Source organism: Biomphalaria glabrata, chromosome 4, assembly GCF_947242115.1.
Source record: "Biomphalaria glabrata chromosome 4, xgBioGlab47.1, whole genome shotgun sequence".
NCBI lineage: Eukaryota > Metazoa > Mollusca > Gastropoda > Planorbidae > Biomphalaria > Biomphalaria glabrata.
In genome coordinates, this window is record NC_074714.1 from 17,220,148 (window position 1) to 17,245,907 (window position 25,760).

The 25,760-nt window shown below is 33.8% G+C and overlaps 1 protein-coding gene across 6 annotated transcripts; it reads left to right on the plus strand.

Moving 5' to 3' along the window:
• The first annotated feature begins 387 nt into the window (after positions 1-387).
• On the plus strand, positions 388-24,773 carry LOC106052940 (nuclear protein MDM1-like). 6 transcript variants are annotated; one of them, XM_056025867.1, is made up of 21 exons: positions 516-532; positions 3,933-4,047; positions 5,583-5,642; positions 5,682-5,737; positions 6,885-6,986; positions 11,283-11,390; positions 11,704-11,840; positions 12,313-12,441; positions 14,217-14,594; positions 15,013-15,141; positions 15,289-15,480; positions 15,696-15,720; positions 16,373-16,484; positions 17,153-17,261; positions 18,222-18,484; positions 18,878-19,096; positions 19,598-19,806; positions 20,306-20,358; positions 20,715-20,877; positions 22,868-22,978; positions 24,090-24,773. In XM_056025867.1, the coding sequence occupies exons 4-21, from the start codon at positions 5,722-5,724 to the stop codon at positions 24,239-24,241; spliced, it is 2,607 nt and encodes an 868-aa protein (XP_055881842.1). In that variant the 5' UTR covers positions 516-532; positions 3,933-4,047; positions 5,583-5,642; positions 5,682-5,721; the 3' UTR covers positions 24,242-24,773. The 6 variants fall into 6 exon arrangements, with proteins under 6 accessions (XP_055881838.1, XP_055881842.1, XP_055881840.1 ...); XM_056025868.1 differs by lacking the exon at positions 516-532 and having other exon boundaries at positions 5,586-5,642; XM_056025863.1 differs by lacking the exons at positions 5,583-5,642; positions 5,682-5,737 and having other exon boundaries at positions 388-532.
• The last annotated feature ends 987 nt before the right edge of the window (positions 24,774-25,760 follow it).

Consider the following 25,760-nt stretch of genomic DNA (forward strand, 5'->3'; position numbering starts at 1 on the left):
TCGCGAGCAGGATTTGCGTTTTCCATATTGAATGACACCCCGAAATGACAATTTTTGTCTATATTTTTCAGGAGATTTGTATGTATTTCCGAAGATTTTCATGACGTTTTCATATATTTTGCATTTTCAGATTTCAAGGAGCTCCTGGTAAATCGGGAGGCCGCGGGAAATCTGTTATAATTTATAAAATGGTTTAATTTAATAATATATACACATAGAATTAGCGCAGGTCCTATTAAATTGAGGGGCATTATTAATATTATTTTTAGGTCCATACTACAGTATCAACCATTTCACTGACATAGATCTGGACCACATACATATTTATATAAAGGTCTGTGATCTAATTCGTTTTTCAAAAGGAGAAAAAATATTTATTCCGAGTGCGCTTGCGCGTTGTGGTAGACGCTAGATGCTAACTTCCTTTTAGTTTTAAAGACAACATTACAAACTAATACTAGAGTCTAGATTCTAATAGTTAACCGAAGGTCTCCTACAAACAACTAAACAATAAATGCATGTGCATTACAAGGTAATTCAGAGATGGATCTATCTATTTACATCGCACATAGACTAGTTGTAATTTTTCGTTTGTTGAAAACCATCCAAGTATTTTGCATTTGCCGGAAATTTAATCAAAATGAAAATTGAATTCAAGTTCAGACACATCTGACTAGACTAGATCTATGATCTTCTAGAGTCTATCTAGTCTTGATATTTAAGTATAGACAGTATGTATAGTAGAATGTCTAGGTCTAAGACTTAATAACTAAGTCTAAATTCTAAATCTTTTGTATTTAAATTTTGCAATACTTGTCAATAGTTCAAGTTGGTTCTGGTGAGGGACAAATTACACTCTCATTAAACATTGTCCATAGACTAGAAACAATTAACAGATGTCCTTTTAAATTTATTTTTTAGGCAGGGTTTTGCTTCAATTGTAGTGTAAATACTAATCTAGATCTAGAATCTAGATTCTATCAATAGTGACAATAGATCTAAATAAAGTAAAGTACACCTTTCAGACCCAGAGTGTGATCTATAGAGTATAGACAATAGAGTGATTATAGAGCAGATCATCTAGAACACGGTTGGGCAAATTACAGACCATGGACCACATGCAGCTCACCAGACTGTTTTATGCTGTCTGCGGACACCTACAGAAATCAGGTGTCCCCACAGATAAAAGATATAAGAAATGCAAATATATTAAAAATAACTAGGGATGCACCGGGTAGTAGCTCCGGCTTCTGCCAAATTTTCTGCCTTTTTTCACTATTTGGCAATATTCAGCTCTGGCCAAATATCATCGCCGGATAGTTGGCAGAATAGTAAAAAGTACACCTTGTACCTATTTAATATGCATAAAGTGGACCTCGTTTAATTAATTTCTGTTAGAGAATGTATTGATGTTTATATTTAAAACATAATAATGTGCTTAAAAATAGGGCCTATATGGACCAAACATCTTTTATTAGAAAGACAAGGCGTGTTAATATAAATAGAAATGAAATTTTACATTAAAAATGCTCGTTACATACAGAACAGCAATGGCTGGTAGTACATTTTTTCCTTTATGTCTTTACCTTTGCGTGGGTTAGTTAAGATGTTATATTCCTTGACTATGTCAAGCTGACCAGAGGTCTGTCTAGCTGATATATCTTCAGAGGTAGAGATGAACAACACCCATCCCTTTTTATTATTTTATCCATCACATTGAGTTTATTGATAGACTGGTGACCACAATGTCAGCATATTAACACTCTCTAGATGTCACACCTGGGTTTGTTTACATGGTTGTAAATCTTAATTAGGGGGCTGGACTTCAAGCCACACTACTACACTGGTAACCAGGTATATTTCCAGAGGTAGAGATGAACAACTCCCACCCCCTTTTATTTGTTTAGTACATCACATTGAGTACATGCACTCTCTAGAAGTCACATGAGGGAACTGAGTTTATTTGGTAGTAAATCTTAGCTAGAAGGCTGGACTTCAAGCCACACCTCTACACAAGTAACCGGACATTGAGATTGCTTATTTGGAGAAAAATCTCAATCTGGACTACAGGTCAAACATCTACACGAGTACCGCACTGAGTTTGCTTACTTGGATATAAATCTCAATTAGTTAGATGGACTACAGATCACACACCTTTAAGTGACCTTTTGCTACACAGAACACAAATTGCTAGATTTCATAGCCCAGTAATCGAGTAACTAATTATTTTTTAGAAAAAAGTACAAGACTAAGATTTGTGTATATTAGCATAAAAGACACGACCAGGACTATCTTTAAAGGGAGAGCTTACTCCTTATTTTATTTATTATGTCCTTGGCACTCAATTTATTGATAGACGTTGATCATATTTTTTAGCTAGAATGGATAAACACAACATTCTAAGACAGCATAAATAAAAATTAAAGTTGAACTACTTCTAATGTGTTAACTTGAAAATTGCCCCTGCGTTAAGTGTCTTGATTTGATAACAATATTCTTAATAATTTTTTAGTGGCAAATAACTCCTTGCATCTACTGTTGTTTTTTTTTATTTATGGTGCATACTTGGCCACTGTGAATCAGGCCAGGATGACTTTTTACACATGTGTGTGTGTGTATATTTTTTTGCCTTGTATTAAAACCTTTGGAAAGAAAGCTAATTTCATTGTTTAATTCTATTGACTTATTATATAACGGAAAACTTTACATTCAAGAAATTGAAGAACACTACCGCAGTTAGATTTAGCAAACAAAGAAATAATATGCTGGAGTGCTAAGAAACACCTGACCTCTGTAACTAGTGTACTGTTATAATAAATCTACATGCTTGACTGACCATGCCACTGTGTTATTTTTTTGCCTGGCCAATCAACACTATTGCTTATGCCCAAGGAAAATAAAATATGTGATGATCAACACCATCAACTATACACACTACACTAGGACCACATGTGTAGGCTGACTATGTCCATCTGACCAGTTATTAAAATCAGTCAAACATACAGTCTGTTTATTTTCTATTTTTGTTTGGGTAGGGAGGGTATAGATGAGTTTTGTCTTCTATATTTGGTTTTCCTAATGTTATTAGAGATCTATATAACTGTAGATCTAAAACTAAATCTCAATAATAGGCCTACAGACATCAATTTAATCTATGCTTTGGCACCATCTAAGATTCAAGCTATAAATAGGTATAATTGATTTTCCCACTGTCAATAAAATATCGTTAGCCACAAATGAATTAATCTAAAACAATAAATATTGACCTACATCGCTTCAGATTTCAACTATTAACTAACTAAGATGAAGAGGCGAAAGAAACATTGTCTCTACATGTCATTCTAAAAAGCTTAAAGTAAACTAAGATTATTCCTATTTGCAATATTTCAAAACATTCAGTTAAATATTCAAACTCAGGCTATTATTTATTAAATGCTTTGAATAACTGTGTTGAAAGTCTTGGGTTAGCTTGGAACCAAATGGCAAGGGTTAGCAACTGATGGAGTCCATGTTTTGACTGAGGGAAAAAGATTTTTTAATAAAAATTAAATAATATCTCAACCATAAACTCCGCCAGGAGGGTATAGACTTCTCAGCCTTTTTTGTCATATATTGGACTCAGTGAATCACAGTATGGCTTCTGGCATTTGGAAACTTTTAGGTGACAGACTTAGTGTAGGCCTATCACTGATGGTGTCTGGCCATATTTTATTAAAATCATAAACAAGTATTCGTCATTTTTCACTTTCATGACAGTCAAATTGAATTAGGATCTGTTTTAAATAACAAAAATTTTCTTGGTTAGCAAGTTAACTTTTAAAAAATTTATAGCAGAAAATGAGGGAAAAGAAAGAAGTTTTCATGTTTTAAAGAATTAAGCTTTTAAAGAAAAAAGTCATTACCATTTAAAAGTTTGTTTTGTTTTTTTCAAGGGATTTTCTGACTACAAGACCAATTTTCAATGGCATAATTCATTTAAAAGTCAAAGTTTCAAGCCTACAATAGAACAAATGATGTTTCCTGCTGGACAACATTCAGCATTTTCAAGTCTGTTTTTTTTGTTTTAGATTAGTGATTGAATTGCTTTCAATATTTTGTTTTTGTGTGAAGCTTTTTATTATCTGCTTGTTTTTCCACAATTCTTAGTCTTTTTATAGTTCTAAGCACAAAATTTGTGTTTAAATAGTTAAGAAACAAATTATTTTATTATACATATATTAAAGCTAATGGTATAATAGCTATATATACATTGAAGTCCTATTGACTGGTTTTGAGTGTATAACAGGATTAGTTTTAGTACTTTAGGGTTGGGTCCAAATAGTAATCTGGTGGGATTAACCAGATTCAACTGTATATATCTTTAATTTATTGCTGGTATTTAAAACTTTTTTTTTTATTTACCACCTTATAAACTGTCTTTTAGAAGATTGGAATAAACCTAGGCAATGCAATTAAAAATCAAATTAAAAGTGTCGATACTGACTAGAGATCTGGTAGGAAGGTGGTTAAAACAATAAAAATTTAAAATAAAAGTGCCCTATTATTATGAAACAATTTTTATGTTAATTAGAATATTAATTGTTTAAAATCTATATTACACAATGGGTGGCTTGGTTGCTGAGTGCTACAGGGCTTGGCTTCTATATTACACAATTATTTGCTTGGTGGCTGAGTGCTAAAGTGCTTGGCTTCTATATTACACAATTATTTGCTTGGTGGCTGAGTGCTAAAGTGCAGGGGTCTTGGGTTCAAATCTCAGTAAATGCTGAAATTTTGAATTTAATAATTTTAAGATGCCCGAGTCCAGCCAACCTGACATTAAGTTGGGAAAAGTAAAATCAATTGGTCATTGTGCTGGCCACATGACACCCTCATTAACCATTGGCAATAGAGATAGATGACCTTTAAACATCATCTGCCCCTTAGATCGCAAGATCTGAAATGGTTACTTTATTTACTAATCCTATTGTATCTAAAGCTAAAGAATCAGATATTATTAGCTGGACATTGATAAAGACGGGGATTGAAAGGGAAAGAAAAACAGCAATGGACAGCAATGTGCATGTCTTTTGAAGTGCCATAAGTAGGCTATTTTTAGTCAACAGTGTTATACTATTGATGTCGATATTGTAGTGAGCCTACTTTTTAGATTGTAGTCCATTTGATGCAGAGGGAGCCATGAGCTCTCTAAATTTAGGCTTTAGCATGTAGATCTATTGTTTGATGTGTTTTTGCATTTGCTCCATTCTTCCACCAGCTTTAATGCAATATTAACTATAAATAGTAAGCTAGCATAGTTACCAGTATTTCATATTGGCTGAAAATACCATATACTAAATAGACACAATTATTATTTTTAAACTGATTCACAACAGTCTTCTCTTTCAATTTATTTCTTTTGTTAGACAATTCACAGATTTGCATCACGAATAAACAAAAGAAACTTTGTATTTAAATGGCTCTAATATGGATTAATCTGGCTACATATGTTGTTGTATAGGATTTGTTTAGTTTAATGTTAAGTACATATCTTCTATTTGTGTTATAATATAACTCATTCTCAACATATTTTCATCTTTTAGCAGACAGTTCTTAAATTGATGTGAATTAATACAACGATTTTCATACTGAGCTATATCCTAAAAAGATTTACAGAATAAGCCTACTTTGAAGTTCAGTTCATTATAATAAAATTCTTTTAAAGAAGACTTAACAGCCAATATGGAAACTGGAACAGGTATATGATTTTTTAAAATTCTAAATTTTCATTTTTTTTTTATTTAAACATTTTTTTCAATGCTTTCAAACCTTTAGGGAATGCTCTCACCAGGTTAATTATTTTTTCTTTTTCTTTTATGGCACTTACTGTAAGTTGAATGTGCCTTATAAATTATAATTTGTTTGACAAGTACAGAATAAAAAAAAAATGGTAGAAATGTATACATTATTTATTCATTTATTTATTTTTGTTAAAAATATCTTTTATGCAATGAATACTCAGCTTGCACATTTGAAAGAATATAAAGCTTAAAATAAAAACTATGTAAACAGAATATTTAAATATTTCTTTATGGATTTATATATTTACGATTACTACCTAATTTATTTACCAATTAATGTTTAGCATGTTTAGTATTTCTGCTGTTTCAACATAAAATAATTTTTTTTGATTATTTGCTTTCTCTTTCATTTCATTGAAATAATTTCCTTTTATGCTCATTTAAATTTGTTCCTAGCTCTACATTTGTTTTGACATTTTAGTTTAAATTGCTAATAATAAATGTACATTTTGTGTACTCTTAAAGAAATGCTGTTAAGAAGAAAGGCAGCTGAATAGTAGAGCACATTGATTAACATGCCTGACTAGATTGACACATGAAATGCTTAGAACATAATTATCATCTTTTTTGAAGTGGCATTTGTAATCTATAAGATAAGATAAGCTATCAAATTTGTTAGTAAGTTTTTCTCATGGAACTCAAGAATTTTATTAATCTTTTTTTGCACTGATGAATACCTGCCTTCTGTTGGAGATGTTAATACAACTAGTCATAATGTTCTGCTAAACGACATTTTTATTTGCACCTGCCATATAGAACATAATTGGTTGAAGGGAACTTTCTTTATTTGCAAAATACAACACTGCCTATAGTATGTTATGCTTTGTCCATGAAGTAGTAGGTCTAACAAATTGGATAAGTATAATAGTAAATTGTCAAATTTTTTCATTTATTTTTCAACTATATACGAGACTTCTAAAAAGCTATATTTGTTTATTCTACCTTATTTCTACTTTTGTTTGACAGTTTTCGAACTATACAAAACACTTTCTTTAGTAGTTATTTTAATGATTAAAATAAATATAAATATTTTTTCTTTAAAAGACACAGTTGCAGAACCTCCTTTGCAACACAAGAAACGAGTTGATGGAATTCCAACCTCACTTTCCACTCAATTTTTTACAGTACCGACTAGAACACAGGAAGGTAAAAATTGTAAAATTAAAAATAAAATGGGATATTTTTATATTTTGAAAATTATTTTGAAAACAAAGTTAATATATGTGCTAAACTTCAAGTTGCATAGGAAACTTTCAAAAGATTAATAAATAAAAACATTATGGCTTTTATAGAGTGCTACTTTCATGCTTATAGCATGCTCAAAGCGCTATGGTCCAATCGCATTTGTGGACCAGTGGGAGGAGGGGAGGGGGTATCTGGGAATAGGTTTTCCATGCTGCCTTTAGGCGCTCAGTAAACACAACTCTGCTCGATTCGGGTGTCGAACCTCGAGCCCCCTTCATAGGTAGCCAAGCCAAGTTCAAGCGTACATAGCCTCTTGACCATGCTTCCCATTAATGTTTGTAGATTTATTTCCTAGTACACAGTTTAATAACTGTTATAGGAGTAGTTAAAAGAATTTCAAGCTACTCAAAAATTGATTATTGAAAATATTTACTGAAATGAAAATGTGGGAAAAAAATAGCATTACCACTAGAAACAAAAAATAGTTGTGAGGTGACACACATGAAAGTAGGGCAGAGAGATAGTAATAATTAGAATTTAATATTATTATCTTTTTTTTCTTTTGATTCCTTCTCATTTCTAGGTTTCACAATGGGATTTTTTATTTATTTATTTTTATGCTGCTTATTTAATTGTTGTTGTTTTTTTCATCAAAGTAACTGGCATTAATTCCAGCAATCTCTTGTGGGATTTAAGTCTGAACTTTCCCTTCTCTCTCCCCCCCCCCCCCCCCCCCCCAAAAAAAAAAAAGATTTATAGTTTTTAATGTTTCTCATAAATTAAACAGCATCTGTCGATTTCCACTTGTTTTCTTCACCTGAAAGTTTTTCTTCCTGAATTTGCTCTCCACATAATCTATCAGATAATAAAACTCCACCAGATCTTATTGTTTTTTTTAAATTAAAAAAAAAATATATTTGTTGAAAAAAGGTTACAGAATTTTTGTTTATTATTATATTTCATATATATACAATATTATATTGTTATAAACCTGGTGGTGGCACAGATGGGGGTAGTGGGGTGTGTGTAGTCAGCCGACGCAAATCGCCCCAGGCCAGCGCTAGACGAGCGGTCAACCGTGACGAGTTACGACGATCGGCCGAGACGAGTGTCAACAAGAGAGTTCGGGAAGGATCGCCGACGTGAACAGAGCTCAGGGGCGTCACGAGAGTTGTAGTCATCTGACCACCTAGAAACGTCGAGCGGCGTTCTGTCCGGTTCGAGAAGGCCAGTAGGGACCCTATATAAGAGCGGAGGCGACGCAGTCAAGACGGTTCAGAAAGGAGGTTCACGACAAGAGTTCAGAACACGGTCGACTACAGCACAGTTCAGCGGTGTGGTTCTGTACGGAGCATTACGACGGTTCAGTGCGGAGTACTATCAAGTACAGTTGAGACGAACGGCGTCTTGATCTTGGTCTGTGATCGAGTCCGACACAACGAGCCCAAGTGTGTGAAGTCAGTCCTGAACTGTTGAACCCAGTGCAAGCCCGGAACGAGACGGAGAGGCCAGTGCAAGACTTGATACGGCGGAACGGTGTTATCGGAGAGATATTTGTTATCGCAGAGCTATTTGTACTGTTCTACGTTCTGCCAATTGTACAGTATTGGCTGTTATTTATGGACATTAAACCTTTACGTTATTTTGGAGCCCTGACTTGTCAAGTTCTTTAAGTTGGTGGTGTATGGTGCAGTTTGCAGAGAGCCTGGATAGTGAGATTCGTAACAACTGGTGTCAGAAGTGGGATCGGATTGGATCGGATCTACTATGGCTCGTCTGAAACTGCTGTACGAACTTGAATTTAGAGAACTGAAGGAAGAACTCCGTGATCGAGATCTGAAAACGAGCGGAAATAAAGAAACCTTACAAGCACGCCTCCGAGAATGTATAGTTGAAGAAGAGGGAGATCCAGACACGTATCTGTTTGAAGTCGCACCAGATTTTGGAGAGTTCATTCGGGCTATGAGTGTGACACTGAAGAAGTACACCGAGGACATCTGTAGAGAGATTAAAGAGATGGGTACCTCAGTGAAAGAAGTGACGAGCCCCGTGGTCAAAACGATGGACGTGGTGGAAGAAACCCTGTACGACCAAAGAGACTTGAAAGATAAAGGAGCTGCGCCATCGTTTAACAATGAACTACTAGCCACCCAAAGCTTTGAAGAAATATGCAGTGACAACGGCAACGCTGATGAATGTGGTGCTGCCTGTCAATCTGAAAACAGGGAGTACAGACCTGTGGAGCCGAAAGAGACAGATGAAGAGACAATGGAAGCTGCCCATAGTTCGAACGAATCTTGTGCTGAAGCTTTACCTGATATGAGCACCTCAAACAGCAAAACAGATCATGAGAACGCTGATTCTTCCTACAAGCCTGTTGCTGAGGGACGTTTACATGATGAAAGCTACCGGCGAGGCTTGGACTCTACAGACGTTCGTCCAGATGCTAAGATCAGCGAGAGAAGCCCTGGTGGTGATCATGGGAACCCATTGATACCTGGTGAAGTTGTTGAGAGACAATTGCAAGTCAGAAGATACCAGCCAGATCGGCACCTAACAGACGTTGGTCCAGCTGCCAAGACTGGAGATGAAAGTCCTGATGGCGGTGAAAAGAATCCAAGGAAGCTTGACGTTGAAGTTGATGGACATTTGCACGATGAAAGTCATCGACCAGATCTGAAACCAACAGGCGATTGGCCCGATACTGAGACGAGAGAGAGAGGTCCTGATGAAGGTGAAGAAAGCCGAATGAAGCCTGAAGCCGAAGATGAAGTGAAGTGTTACCAACCTGCCCCACAAGCATGCCCTCCAGACAAGGCTGAAGATGATGACCTGTCCCACAATTCCCTGTCCTGTGGATTTGAAGCCCATCCCAGTCCTTCTTCGCAAAGCCCTATAAAGCCACCTCTTTGGTCAACAATCTTGGTAATCCCTGCCCTTACATCCTATACCTCTCCATGTGTCAAGTGGCTGTCCTCAGTACCGACAGACAAGAGAGCGATGCAACCAAAACGTCACTGCAACAAGAGGACGATCAACTGGAGGAAAAGAAGAAGGCGGCGTTTGCGTAGTGCAACGTGCATGGTGATTCAACCAAGAAATAACTGCAGCCACATGAAGACCAACTGGCGGAGAAGAAGAAAAAGGCGACTTTTCCTGAGTGCAACATGGATGAGGATGCGATCACGACGTCGATACACCCAGATTAAGGCTAACTGGAGGAGAAGAAAACGTCTTCTGAATTCCACGTGGATGGCAATGAAATCACGACAGCGGGGCAACCAGGTCAAGGCAAACTGGCGAAGAAGAAGGAAGCGACCATTGCTGACTGCAACATGGATGACTCCGTCAAGCTCAAGAGGCAAGCCAACTGCCACCGATCGACCCCCACCTACAGCGATGAAACTTCACAGCCAATGCCATGATGTTGATTCTGTCCGGGACGGACAGATCTAAGGAGGGGGCAGTGTTATAAACCTGGTGGTGGCACAGATGGGGGTAGTGGTGTGAGTGTAGTCAGCCGACGCAAATCGCCCCAGGCCAGCGCTAGACGAGCGGTCAACCGTGACGAGTTACGACGATTGGCCGAGACGAGTTAACAACATGAAGGTTCGAGTAAGATCGGCGTCGTGAACAGAGCGAGCTCAGGAGTGTCCCAGAATGGTCGAGCGACGTTCTGTCCGGATCTAGAAGGCCAGTAGGGGACCCTATATAAAGAGCGGAGGTGTCGCAGTCAAGACGGTTCAGAAAGGGGGTTCACAACAGGAGTTCAGAACACGGTCGACTACAGCACAGTTCAACGGTGTAGCTCTGTACGGAGCATTACGACGGTTCAGTGCGGAGTACTGTCAAGTACAGTTGAGACGAACGGCGTCTTGATCTTGGTCTGTGATCGAGTCCGACACAACGAGCCCAAGTGTGTGAAGTCAGTCCCGAACTGTTGAACCCAGTGCAAGCCCGGAACGAGACGGAGAGGCCAGTGCAAGACTTGATACGGCGGAACGGTGTTATCGGAGAGATATTTGTTATCGCAGAGCTATTTGTACTGTTCTACGTGCTGCCAATTGTACAGTATTGGCTGTTATTTATGGACATTAAACCTTTACGTTATTTTGGAGCCCTGACTTGTCAAGTTCTTTAAGTTGGTGGTGTATGGTGCAGTTTGCAGAGAGCCTGGATAGTGAGATTCGTAACAATATTTTAATTGAATTGATTATAAGTCAAACAATGAAAACAATATTCAGTAATTATTTTTAGTTAGTGAACCTGCACTTCAGCATAAGAAAAGATTAGAAGGCCAACCAACATCACTGTCATCTGATTTCTTTTCTACTACACCACAAGCGCCTGAATTTCAGCTTCTAGGTTTGTTAATATTGTTCATACATTAATTATCTTGATGCTAGTACCAAAACATCTTGGGTCCAGTGATTAGATTGAATAGCTTTTTTTTTTAGGGAAAATCATTGCAGAAAACAGTTTATCAAGTAATTTCCAACAAACAAAACATGAATTTGGAAAGATGTTTTTTTTTCTAAATTTATATGTTTTAAGTCTGTAACTGATGTTTAGAAAATAAATAACATCACAAAACTGATTTTTATATTAACTTATAGTTCTAATAATGTAATAATAGTAATGTAGCCAAAATAATAAAAGGTTAAACCATTTCTAACAGGGCAACAAGAAAAATTTGCATCTAATGTTTGTTACAAGCCAAAGCTTTCCTATTCTGAAGAAAAGATTTACAAGAATAGAGAAAATTTGGACCGTGATGCTCCTCCAAACAAGCAGCTTAAAATGCAGAAAAGAATAGTAGGAATATTTTTTTAAAAATAAATTCAGAATAAAAGTAAACAGTATGAGTGATTCTAAAGTAATTAATGTATTTGTAATAAAAATTTAAATTCCATATTGTGTCCTATTACTATAAAAGTTTAAATATTTTGTTCAATAGTTTTTTCAAATGGGCTTACATCAAAAAAAAATAATTTTATGTTAATCTGCAGAAATGTTTAAGCCTCATGTGATTGATCAATTCAAACTTTACAAACCTTTAATTTGCTCAATATCACTCAATCAATCGATAGGCAAGACTTTATCTTATTTGTGTTTTACATATTTAAACTATCCAAAATGATATCATTGTTTTATATTTTGCTTGAAAATATTTAAAGAACAAGATATAATTTGTTACAATTTGTGATTCCTTATTGCAATTAATTTTTTAATTTTCATTCTATGCTTGTACTACCACAATGTTCATTGATTCATTAATCTGTCTTAGAAACCACTTATAAAGGAACGTCATCCACCAATAAACAGATCACCTCCCAGAAAGTCAAATGTGCAGCAGATGCCTATAGATTCACCTCCACCTGCACCCAGAGGTCACAGAGACAACCTTGAGCTTAAGGTCAAGTTCATACCCAGATGTATTCTCTCAGAGCTATTTTCTCACAAACCAGATTACACAATGCACCAGGAACTTGATCAAGGAACAATGGGCAGTGTGATATAGCAGCTGAAATATCAAAGGCTATTCTTGTCTTTGTTCTAAAATTTGCTGATTTTTATGTTTTGCTTGACAGTTTCAATAATACTGCTGATATACAGCTTAAGAAATTTTATTAATTTACAACCAAACTATGTAGTTTCAATCAGTTGGTTTACTTCTAGACTATAAGTTCTTGTCTTCATTTTCTCCAGAGGTCTATATCATCTGCAATTCTGAGATTGGAAATGGGCAGCCCATTAATGGTCAAGCTAGGAGTAAATCCTTCTAGAGTTTCCATCATAATATAATTATAATCTTTATTATCAGTGAGGAAATATGTTTCATAAATATCTTAAATAGAGCTGGAGAAAGAATGCATTCTTGCTGCCCTCCTATGGATGTCGTAAAACTTTCTCCAATTTGGTTGTTCAGAAGTACTGAACTATTTACATTTTGGTATATGGCTTTGATAACATTCATAATTTTTTTATCTATGTTGAGCTCCTTCCTCACTTGCCACATGCCAAACCTGGTGGTCAAGAGCTTTTTTGAAGTCTATGAAATTGTGTACTGGTTTCATTTAACATTTTGATGTCAAAAATTTGTTCAACAGTGTATCTACCTGCTCTGAAGCCTATCTGTTCTTCGAAAAGAACCTCCTCAGCTTGAGAATTATTGTTCGCATTATCTTGCTTTGATGACTGATCAGACGTATCTTCCTATAGTTTTGGCATTGTCTCAAGTTTCCTTTCTTGGGCAGTATAATAATTAATGATTGATTCCATACTTTTGGCCATGTTTTTTTGTTTTTTTCATCACATATTTTCTGCAGATTGTCCTAGAATATTTAGTTTCATGTGGGCTAATGGTATGTTATCAATTCTAGGCAACTTGCCACGTTTAAGTGGCCTTATTGCTTCTTCTACTTCTGACTCTAGAATCAGAGCTTCACAAAGGTCTCTGTTGCCCCAAGGTGTTTTACTGATTAGACTGTAGATAGGATTTATCTCAAAGTTATACAGATCTTTGCAATACTCTTTCCACCCTCTAAGCTTATCTGCTTTTTTAGTCAGAAGAGTTCCATCGTTGTTTTCAATCACTGTGGTTCTAGCTTGTCTTGTGTTGGTTAAAGCTTTTAATGTTTCATATGCTTTTTTACTATTGCCAACTTTCAAACTACTATTGGTTATAGATTACTATTCTACTATTACTATCCCACTATTCACCAAAAATAGTTTGTTTTTTTACTTGCATTCATGTCTTTGTTTTGTTCTTAAAAATGTAATCCACCTTCATTTTTCTGTTTGTCGAAAGCTAAAAGATCACATTTATGTCACCATGCAGTGCCCCAATCAATGACAGTCTTAAGGAAAATGTATTGAAAATTAACAAACATTTTTCAATTCTATAATGTAGTTGACCTCTGACTCTAAATTAGCTGACTTTGTTCCATACTAACTTTGACCTATGACTGCTGCAAGACATCCAAATGCTTGAATACACTAGAAGAAATAACTTGACTCAGTTTTCTTTTTGTTCTTCTTTAGTGACTAAATCTTATTATGACATAAAACTTGACAGAGCATCAAATATTATGTATATTAAAAAAGACATTTAATGACTCAAAGATAAGGATGCAGAAATACACTACAGCTTTTTGTAATTAACATTTTTTTTCTTTTCCAATGTTATAGGAAGCCATGAAAGATAAAGACTTGAAAGACATTCTAGGTGAAGGACAAGCAGGAAAAAAAATATCTGAATCAGCCCCTTCAGAGAAAAAAGTATCCAATGAGCCAAAATCATCAGAACAAGGTAGTGGAGCTAAGACACTGAATGAGGAGGGTAAAGAGAATAGAAAAGTTGAGCAAATGAAAGTTAACAAAGCTGTTGTTAAGCAAGATCCTACTTCTAAGGATTTTAAAGTGACTAAAAAGAGTGACGCTCTAAAAGACTATGACAGTGATAACCAAGCTGTAGATAGCAAGCAGAGAAAACATCTTTCAGTGATGAATGAAGCAGTGCAGACAAATTTAAAGAGAGGGGTTGCTGTGGCTACTCCTGAAGCTCCAGTAAGTGTGTAGTCTAGGAACCAAACCTAACTTAAGTAATTTGAAACTGTTTGGTTGGAACCTAATCGCTGTAATGAAATATTGACCTTGGAAAAAAAAAATTTTTATGAACACTTAAAATTTATTGCTATATGCAAAAATTTTAATTGTAGGCATATCTAAATAATAAAAAAATAATGTAGAAATTAAATCATGGGTTACCTCAATATTTGTTTTTAAGCAAATTAAAAGTACCTCGTTTTAGTAAATTTTCTAACCTACAGTTTAATAGTAAGCAAAAAAATAAAGTTCAGGACTCATTTTTTTCATAATATTTTTTGTAACATTAAATTAAAAGAAAAGATGGAATAATTATAACATTTCTACATCTTTTGTTTCAATCTTATAAAACTTCAACAAATATTTGTTCTTCTCTCAGGCTGGCTATGCCTTACAGTACAAGGCAGGTGTGGCGCCACCTAGACCAGTGCAAAAAGTTTCAGAATATCAGAAACAATTTCAGTGGAAACAAGGACTGAAGGAGTCACCACTACTAGCAGCAGAACAGGTTTCCCAATCTTTTTTTCTTCTAAAAGAATTTCTTTAAAAGTTTGTTTTTTCAACGTCTCTAACAGTCACTGTATTTTTTTTTTGATCAATGTTTTGTTGATTGTCTTGAAATAAGATGATTTTTTTCTTCGTGTTTTAACCTCAGGTTGTTTATAAAAGTCAAGCTGACCTAGGGCCTTATAAATCTGATGGAGTTCCAAGAATCTCTGAATACGCTCGCCACTTCCAGGCGAAGAAACCTTTTGATGTTCATGTGGATGCCAATCTTAATGTTAACAATAGCAATGTGACCAAACAGACCAGCAAGAACAATAAGACCACAAAGCTCACTGCCCAGGTGTGTGTGTGTCTAGAATTACTTGCTTACTTTTTTTGCTAAGACTTTTTTTTCTTATTACCACAACATATAAAGGAAAGGTCTTTTTTTTACTGTTTAATGAAGCTTGTTATAGTTAAGTACTAAAGCATTTAGCGACTGGATGAAACAATTGCAACATTACTTGAATTCTCTTTCAAACTTAAGATTTATCATTTGTTCAAATTTCTTTACAGAAGCGAAGAAGCAAAAGTGCAGGAGGTAAGTCCAAATTGTTAATGCTGTCAAACTAGTGCTTTTATTATTCAAAGAGCAAAAAATTTAACTCTTTCTCGCCTAACCGACGATACAAAAGTTGATTCCATCAGAATGTGGTAAATAATCATGGAGAGAAAGAGTTAAAAAAAAAAAAAAGTACTACAAAACAATTTTTTTGTTTTTTCTTTTTCCAATTGTTATCAAGTTTTGAACTAGTTCTCCACATTGTCATGTTTTTTTTTACCTCTAGCTTGAATTTGGTAGCAGTGTTCTTTAACATAAAAGAAATAGAGAAGTTTTATAAAAAAAGATTATGTATCTAAATTATAGCATCTAAATTTTTTAAATCATAATATCAACTGCTTTTACACTTTCCCCATCCCCAATATATTTGTAGTCTTTAGATACATTTTAAATCATTATGGTTTTAGTTTGTTACTTCTCCCCGTTCCATATTCTGACTTTTTAGACAACGAGTGTTCTATAAAGCAATTGTGTTGTTCTGCTTTTAGTGTGTTTTTTTTATAATATAAAGTAATACTAACTCTTGTTTTGTTTTATTCTATTCTAAGATTTAATTCTCTTAAAAATAAAAGCTCAATTACTTAATCAAGTATTTTAAGAACTGAATCAATTTCATACATTTCCACTACAGCACTCCAGGACAGTGATCTGGATGAACATCTTGTGGAAGACAAAGAAGTCAGAAAGTCAGACTCAAAAGAGCTGATAGAAAAACTGAAAGCTACACATGGGAAAATAAAAAGGTATTTTTATGTCGAATGTATAATATCATTTTTTTAGGTAATTGAATAAAAATACTCAAGTTAATGATAGACTTTAATGGCACCATTATGTTTGTTTAAGATGTTTTCTTCTTATTTGAAGATTATTACATCTTAGTCCAAACGTTCTGGGGGATGGCTGGGTTCAAACACAGGATCACTGAAACCTTTGAATGATAATCCAGAGCACATATCACACGACCAGGCAGCCATCAATTAAAATAAAATGTTGTTCGAAATAAGTTGAAATGAAATTTAAAATCTGTGGTTGAAAATCAGTTGAGTGAAACAGACAGATGACACATTTTGTTGACATACTTTTTTTTTAAAGGAAAAAAATTCACAATTTGTAAAAATAACACAAACTAAAAATATTTTTATTTTGTGCCACAAAGTTCTGTTCTGTAGAGTGTTTGTAGCATTTCATTTTACCAACATTTATCTTTTATAAACTCTATGCATCTTATGACTATTTTTACTATTACTTGATACCAACTAGGAAATAAATCCTACATTTTTTGGGGGGATGTAGTTGTAAGTGCAAAGTTCTTCTCTTAGATAAACTTTGTTTAATAAAAAAGGATTTGTTATATTTTGCTTGTTTATTCCACTATTTATAGTTTTAACTTATTGCTAACTCAATTTCGCAGGCGTGCAGCCACAGAATACAGATCTAATTTTAAAGCCCCCTCAAGATATAGCTATGAAAATGGAGCATGGAAAGGGGCATTTCCTCCACAGCTTATACCACAAGTTACTGTAAGTCATTCATTTTTCAAGTCACTAGCTATTTTTCTTTTGGCTTATAACTCTATTTGAATTAAACTGCAAAGCAATTTTAAAAGTAAAAATAAATACCTTGTTTTAAAGAAAGCTGGCTTTTTAATTTCATACAAATGCATCTTTATCATTTGTATTTTTTTTTCTTACTCTGGCCAGATTTTTTTGCTGCTGAGCTGTGAGCTCTTTTGCAGACTGTGCCAAGGAAAAATAGTGTGCTCTTCTCTTGTTCAGCACTATCATACAGAGTGTTGGTTATGTTGGGGTGTAGTCATGGTAGGGTCTGCCTAACGTGGATTAAAATAGGATATATAGAGAGGATAGGATTCACATTGTCATAAGGCTGGGTGCAGTGTCTACAGAGGGGTGATTGCTGGCTAACATTGACTTGAGAGTGAGGTAGTTAACTGGTCTGTCTGGTTGTTGCATTGATGACCCCGCCATTGATTATCTATCAGCCTTTTTATTTACCATGATACCTATGTGGCTAGTGATAATTTTTAAAAGACCATTTTTTGCATCAATCCCCCAATGCAGCATCTATTATTGCTACTGTATTGCTATTAATGAATCACAATAACATTTGCCTGGTCGTGCGGTTTGCGCGCTGGACTGTCATTTGGATTTATCGATGGTACCGTGTTCAAACCCTGCCTACTCCCATCCCCCGTCGTCCTGCGGGAGGTTTGGAATAGGAAGTAAACAATCTTCAACTCTGAAGGAGCATCTGAAACATGTAAAACAAAACATTTTACAAACAAAACAACATTTGGTTTTAAATATTTCTATGCATTATTCAGAGCCATTCAGAAGGTGTAAAAAAAATTTCTGGCTATAGATTTTTTTCTTTGCTTTGAAATTTATTACCTATGTTGTTTTTACAATAAAAAATTGAATAATGTAATACAATTATTAAATTTTAAACTTGCTATTATTTAGAGTGATGATGATAGTTTGAAGACAAGAAACAGCAATGCCAATGATAATAACAATGCCAATGAAAGTGTACCAGTGTCTAACTGGTATGCAGAAGTACTAGAGCTACGTCGCAGGGCTGAGGAATATCGTAGACGGGCCCAAGGTACACACTTCTCACGGGAGCACTTGGTACAGCTGTTAGCAAAACAAGCTGAATGCTGGGATACATGCTCTGAAGCCTCATATGCCATTGATGCCTTAAATCTTGAAACTCCATATACCAGGTAATCCATTTATTATTATATTAATGCAATTATTTGATCTCACCTGAGTTTTTCAGAGAGAGTTTTTATTTTTAAAAATATATATATATAATAGGACTGCTTTGAAAAAAATAAAAAACCAAATTTTGTCTTATTAAATAATTTATTAAATGCTTATATTATCTCTTCATGAGTTGATTATTAATGAATGAAAAATATTTGAACAAAGAAATCTAATGAAAGAAAAGAAAATGGCTTTCATAAAATATGTTCTTTAAGCCTTAATAACTCTACGTGCAGTGAACTTTTTTTTTTGTTTCTTAAAAAAATATGAAAACAAATATTTTTTTTAAAGTTAATCTATATTTATCTATTACTAATTTACTTTAACCATTCTGTGCCATCATTATAAAGAAAGAAAATCGAGCCAGCTCTTGCACAAAAGGAGAACACTTCCCAGGATGATGCTGATGATGATACTGATGATGCAGCCTCAGCTTTAACTGTAGAAGGGGATGTTGTTCCTAAGAAGACAGAAAAGAAAAGTGCTCAAGCTTCTAAAGGGACATCGCATTTAAGCAGAAAAATGGAATGGCTGAAAAGACAGAAGAGAAGCTTGGCAGAGCAGAGAAGGTTAAGTTCTAAAGAATGGGTTTTTATTAAAGTAGAAAGATAAACAACAAGTTAAATATAGAAAATACTTTTTATTTAATTCTCACTTATATTGAGTGAAATCGCATCAGTTATTTTGAATCAATCATATCTGTACACAATTGCTTAATCTCTTGATCTTTGGACTTTTATGTGCCTGCTATCTTGCATGTTGACAAAGAGTTCCATTTGTGCTTATTAAACAAAATTGATTCATTACAACTAATGGATTAAGTAATTGTTACATTTTTAAATTGATTCTTGTATTGTTATTGACAAAGAATAATTGTGCAAAGCTTCAACTTGATTAGAGACTGGAAAGTTGGAGCATGTAAGGTGTAAAAGATTTGGATAAGACAGACTGAGGAAGTGACTTCATATAAGCTTGGTCAAAATAAACTCATTCTATTAAAAAAAAAATAGTTTTGAATTTGTTTATTTCTCTAGGACAAAAAAAAAATTATCTATTTATATCAACTGTAGGAAGTTGCAAGAAGAATTGGCTAGACCACCTGATGATGACTCTGAGGATGAGGTAACAGAAGGGAGACTACCTACACCCCTCTTGAGAAAGCAAACATTCTCTCCTGTCAGGAGGCACCATTTGGACAGAACAACCCCTAGTGTAGGAGGAGCCATTTTGACTTGCCCACCTACCAGAACTAGCAAAATAATTGTGACATCAAGATCAGGTTTGGATTTTCTAAAGTTGCATTGAACATGGATCAATAATTATGTACCAGTACTTTAAAAAAAAATAATTCTGGTAATGTTTTATCATTATACTAAATCTTGTTAGGTTCATTTCCTTTTATGATCTAGCAGTCCTTGGAAATAGAGCTCTTTTTTTTACAATAACATCTAAATCAATTTTTTGGTGCTATTACAATGATCATTCACAAATTATATCAAGCACTCATTAGAATTTTGTCAACTGATGTATCTCTTCAAATCTTAGGTACTTCTTTATACTACCTATCTGTCAATTAAATTATTGCTTTTAAAATTAACTTTAATATACGGTAATGCTCACAATTTGGTGTGTGAAAAAAAATTGGGGATGTATAAAACTTAGGTTAATTAAAACCCACAAAAAAATTAGCATTATCATTTTTGAAAATAGATTTTTAAAATTTATATTTTTTTTTTATGTTCGACAGTTTTTATTGACTTATTTTTTGTCATCCAAAGGAGACAGTTATGTGACTGCGTCTGATGAGATGCCAGTTAGGATACAAGCCAAAGTAATTGTTTTTACAAGATCTATTGTACTGATGCTCTTTAGTTGTAATTAATTAATTTTGTTCAATATGGAAAATTTACTAAGCCAATGGGAGATAAACCTAGCTATAATGAGAGATATGACAGTGATTGAAGCACAAATGGGATTCTTTGTCAACATGCAAGATAGCAGGTGCATAGAAGTCCAAAGATCAGTAGATTAAGCAATTGTGTACAATTATGATTGACTCAAAATAATTAACACAATTAAGGAATAATTTAGTTTTTTAATTAATTTTCTTTTATTTTTTCTGAATCTTACCTGAATGCTTTGAAAAAATAATTTTAGAACAAAAGCATTTATAACTTTTGTTTTTAGTCATATGATGTGAGCAAGCTAGCAACTTTACCTACATTAGGCCGACCATCAGATGACACCCATCCACTAAGAGATGACATGGCAGAGTCAGACAAGCCTCTAAAAACTCAGTATATTGTTTCACCTCCCTTGCCTTTGGATGAAGTAGAAACAGAGGAAGATGGTAAGTACTTGCCTCTATATACTTAAAATGGCTGGATTGTCATGTGGGCTGGAATTCACATGATCAATACAATGATCCTTGTGTTTCAGTGATGCTTGTTGTTTTCTTACCTTCTGCTCTAAACACAGTTGGGTTCTTTGGTAACTCCTTGTATTAACCCAATAGCTCCTACCTCAGTATGATTGTCCTGCGCATCTTGCTTGGTATTTTCTTCTGTGCACCATAAGGTTTTGTTAGTTTTAGTTTCTAAGGATGTGTTATATTAGTGTCATTGCTCTCTTGTTTTGCCTTGAGATGGAGTTCTCTTGTTTTGCCTTGAGATGGAGTTCTCTTGTTTTGCCTTGAGATGGAGTTCTCTTGTTTTGTCTTGAGATGGAGTTCTCTTGTTTTGCCTTGAGATGGAGTTCTCTGTTGTGGTTTTCTTGCCCCAGTATTGGGTAAGTTAGTTTATTTTACTGCCTTCTGAATGTTGTAGATCTAAAATCGTTTCTTTTATAATCATGCGAATGGCAGTCTCAAAGGAGTGTTTATTTTTCTTATTTAGGGACGCAGGCTTGGGACTCTGCAGGAGCCGAGTCTGATTTGTAGGCTGTGTTATTGTAGTTGACTATCGTCCATGTCATTGGATGTGGGCGTTTCTAGCCCCGATTGACAGTGGCAATGAGATTAAGGCGTGCTGTAGTTCATTTGAATTGTATTTGCCTTGTACATACTATTAATATGTATTCATCCTTCATGTCATAATATTCATACATTCATTAAACTGTTGAACGCGCTCTTTTGTGTTAACAGATGTAATTTAACGTGTCCTTATTATTAACATTGTTCATGTTCAACAATTTGTTATTCATTTGAATGACATTTATTATTTTTTTAGTAATCCATAGTTATGAGTTCTCTTATTCTTTGCTTGGTTTGTACTGATCATGAGGGGAGGGGCCGGGCCTGTAAATCATACCCAAGATGAGAAAACCCTCCTGACAATGATGCAGTGTTTTTATGCATTAGGACTTTATCAGAACTTTTAAAAACTTTCCTATAAGAAGAGCGCATAATGTCTTGATGAGAATGAGAACTAGTGCATGGTGCCTATTTTTTAGTGAAAATCTGATAGGTATCGCTTTTTAACTATTTTTTAAAGAAATTTGTTTAAATGAATGAGCCCATAGCCCCACACAGGACAATGAGTATTTTTTAAGCTTTTTTATATTCTAAAGGTATTAAAAGTATATATTTTTTTTAAACCAGACATATCGTTCTATTTTTTTAAGTTGTTTATTTATTTATTAGCATTAGATCTTAAATTTATTAGTTTTTTTAGTAGATCTTTTAGAGTGTATTTCTTTGCTCTACTAATGGTCTAAGGGTCACTAGCTTCATATTTTTTCCCAAATGTTTATTTCTGAGGCTTTTTACAGGTTAAGATTTTAATTGTAAGGCAGTAGAAATTTGGCTCCAGAGGGTTTCGGGTTTCTTCCACTAGGTTAATAAGCCCCTCCTACTTGAAACTTTCTAGTTTAGATGCTACTTAATCAACTAGCTTTCTCTTGTTTTACTAACAGTTCTGTGTTAGATATCTAGTGCCTGAGCCACTCTTGAAGGCCAGTAGTTGAACTAATTGTCAGAGGTCATCTGACATCTGAAGCGTTCTATTGGTTTGGGGTATTAACACTACTTCTTCAGGCATTTACAGCCTTGTGGAACCATCAGTTTAAATCTAGATTACATGAATAAGGAAAGTTTTTAAATTAAAAGTATTAGGCCCCTATATATAATTATGTCCTATGGGGTACTTTTTATTTTTTTTAATAGTTTTTTTTTTTATGTTTAAATGAAGATTGGGTGTGTTAAAATAAAATGCTTTTAAACTTTTACAATAATATTTGACTGATCATTTAGTTCAGTTGATTCAATAAAAATTTACAGTGTAGTGTCTTCTATACACATTAATTGCAAAGCTCACATTCAGTCTTGCTCATTTTTATTGCAGACAAAGAGAATGCTCCCAAGCCAGCTAATGCTAGAGATAGACGTCCTAGGCCAAGCATGCTGGGTACTGTCAAAGAAGGGTTTGGTGAAACTTTTATCACACGTTCACCTGGTAATTTATTTCAAAGTTATGCCAAGCTTCCTGTCTCCACTATTATTAGTCTCACAATAACATTTCTTTTTAGACAGAACATTTTAGTTACGCTGTCACAATAACATTTCTTTTAGACAACATTTTTGTTACACTGTCACAATAACATTTCTTTTAGACAGAACATTTTGGTTACGCTGTCACAATAACATTTCTTTTAGACAGATCATTTTTGTTATGCTGTCCCAAATTTTTCCTGAGCTAGCCAGGAAAACCAGTGACTTGGCAGAATTTAAGTCATTGGTTAATATGCATGACTAAATGCATGACGCGTAGGAGTAATCATCTTCTTTTTTGAAGTAACGTCTGTATTATATAAGATAAGATAAGATTTTTTTATAATTTATTTTTTATTATGGAAAAATATATTATATTTATATTTCTTTCTGCTAGTTTTTTTTTGCACTAAATATTTTAATAGCATACCTGAAAGTTCAAAATCATGAACTTGAAAACTAAGAATGACATCAATGATCAGTTTTCATTTGATGAAATAAAATATTGAATATTGCATTAAACAGTTGATGTTTATTAAACTTAACCAAAAAGTATTTATTTTGACTGTGTGAGTATCAAATTTTTGCGAATATTGGAAAATTACATTTCCTTTCTTTTGTAAGTTTTAAAATACAAATATTTATTCATTTATTTGTTGTATGTAAAGTGAGGCTTTGTTTAATTTTATATTTTAATTTTTACTACAAAAATGATATTTCTAGTACACTTTAAACTGTTGTAGTGAAATGCAGAAAGTATAAGAGTTGTTTTTTTTCCTGGATTCCCAAATATTCTGCTGATTCCATTGTTATTGAAGTGAGATGTTACAGAAAAAAAAAAGCTGTATTTGATAAACTGCAGGCCCCCATACAGCCAAGCAAACATAATACCCCCCACACCTATTCCAGACCAAAACTAATGCCGTCATGCCCCATTCTCTTCTTTATTCTGGCTACAATAAAAAAAAACAACTGAGATAGCTCTAACATAATCCAAGATTATAACTCCTTTACTTGCTTTTACATTAAAGGTTGAGCATCTCCTGAAGGGTACATTTATTTATTGATATCCCCAGAAGCTTCAAGAAGACGTGTCCAGAAAGATGATCAAGACTTTCTGTCTGAGTCTCTCTCCTCAGTGGCTTCCAGTGGTTCTCGAGCTTCAGAGGTTCTTGAAAGATCAAAACAACGCCAGAAGTTTTGGACCAAAACCAGTGGGCACCATTAAAACAACTCATACAAGTCAAAATATAATCTTTTGTCAGGCTACTAAATTATTTCAAAAAGTTATTTCTTTTTTTTTATTTATATTACACATTTAGCATTATTCAGACTTGTATATGTGATGTGAATGTAATTAGATTTGTACTTCTTTCCTTAAGTATTATTTGAAATCGGAGGGTTAGGTGACAGCAGATAAAATTATTGTTTGTGTAAATATCTTATTAGAAAATTTACCCTCACATATTATATGTTTAACCCTCTAATGCTCAAATTTGTTTACAATTATCACATCATTTATTTTATAAATGAGTACAAGTGGTAACAATTTTATGACACTACTAAACATGTGAGACTTATTAAGATAAGGTGATTTTTAGAAAAACATTAGATTAAGGAACATTTATTTTTAAGTGAAATTGCTTTAACTAATGACTAAAAATAGTTTGATGAACAAACTTTAAATTATAAGGTAAATATAAAAATCTGTTATAAAAATTATACATAATGGTGATTGATTACCAGAGCTATATCCAGTTTTTAAAGTGTTAAAAAAAAAGGTAAAATAATTTATTTTTTTTTTCACTTATGAATTCAGATGACAATAAATCTTACAAGCTAAAACAAAAAAGGAGAACAACAACACCCAGGTGCCCCATCCCATTCAGTTTAATGTTAGGCACAGTGTCTGCTAATTTGTACCACAATGATAGTGTTTCATGACCATTAGGTTAAGGCTGAGCAATAAAAACATTTTTATCATTAGTATGTGGAAGTACAACTTAATTATAGATTAACTAGCTCTATTAATTACTTTTTTAAAATTATTATTATCGAAATAGTTGATTATTCATGATTGTACAAGAATATTTTGTAAACTGTTTGTATGTATGCAAAAACATAAATTAATAACTTGTTTTTCATTCTAGAACAATCTGTGATATTTAATTTTAACTTGTAAACATATCTAATTAAATTTAGCAGTGCAAAGATTACAGAACTATTTTCAGTAATCACTAAGATTTACTTTATGTAGTCAATTTAAATTCTATCTTTAATGTATGTTGTCATTTTCTAATTGTAAATAAAATTTAATACCCCTTTTTGTTTTTGGGTCAATGTTTGTGAAGTTTTTATTTTTAAATTTGCTTGGGTAACTTGCACTTCTAAGATTTCAGTGAACTAGAAATATTTTTTTTGTTTTCACAGTTAATATTAACTCACTCCATCTGTCTGTCTGGGTGGAAGGGTTTAACATTTCTGCTTCACTTTCTCAGATAAAGTTGAAACACATGAATCAATCAAAAGATTAACCAATTATTCATAATTAATTAATATTTGTTTAACATAAATGTTATATGCTAAGGAAAGATAACACTTTCCATTGTGTAAACTAAATAGACATTTTTAGACTCTAATTCCTTCTACATTTATATGTACTTGAGTAGCTTTGTGGCCAACACCTCAGCATGTATGGAGTTTGAATTAAGACTTAAGCAATCTAAATATATAATACTCTTCATGGC

Excerpts from the sequence above, each read along its gene's own strand:
- LOC106052940 (XM_056025863.1), top strand. Across the intron at positions 15,142-15,288 it reads CACTACTAGCAGCAGAACAG|GTTGTTTATAAAAGTCAAGC; the intron begins GTTTCCCAATCT and ends TTTTAACCTCAG. Across the intron at positions 20,878-22,867 it reads AGTAGAAACAGAGGAAGATG|ACAAAGAGAATGCTCCCAAG; the intron begins GTAAGTACTTGC and ends TTTTTATTGCAG.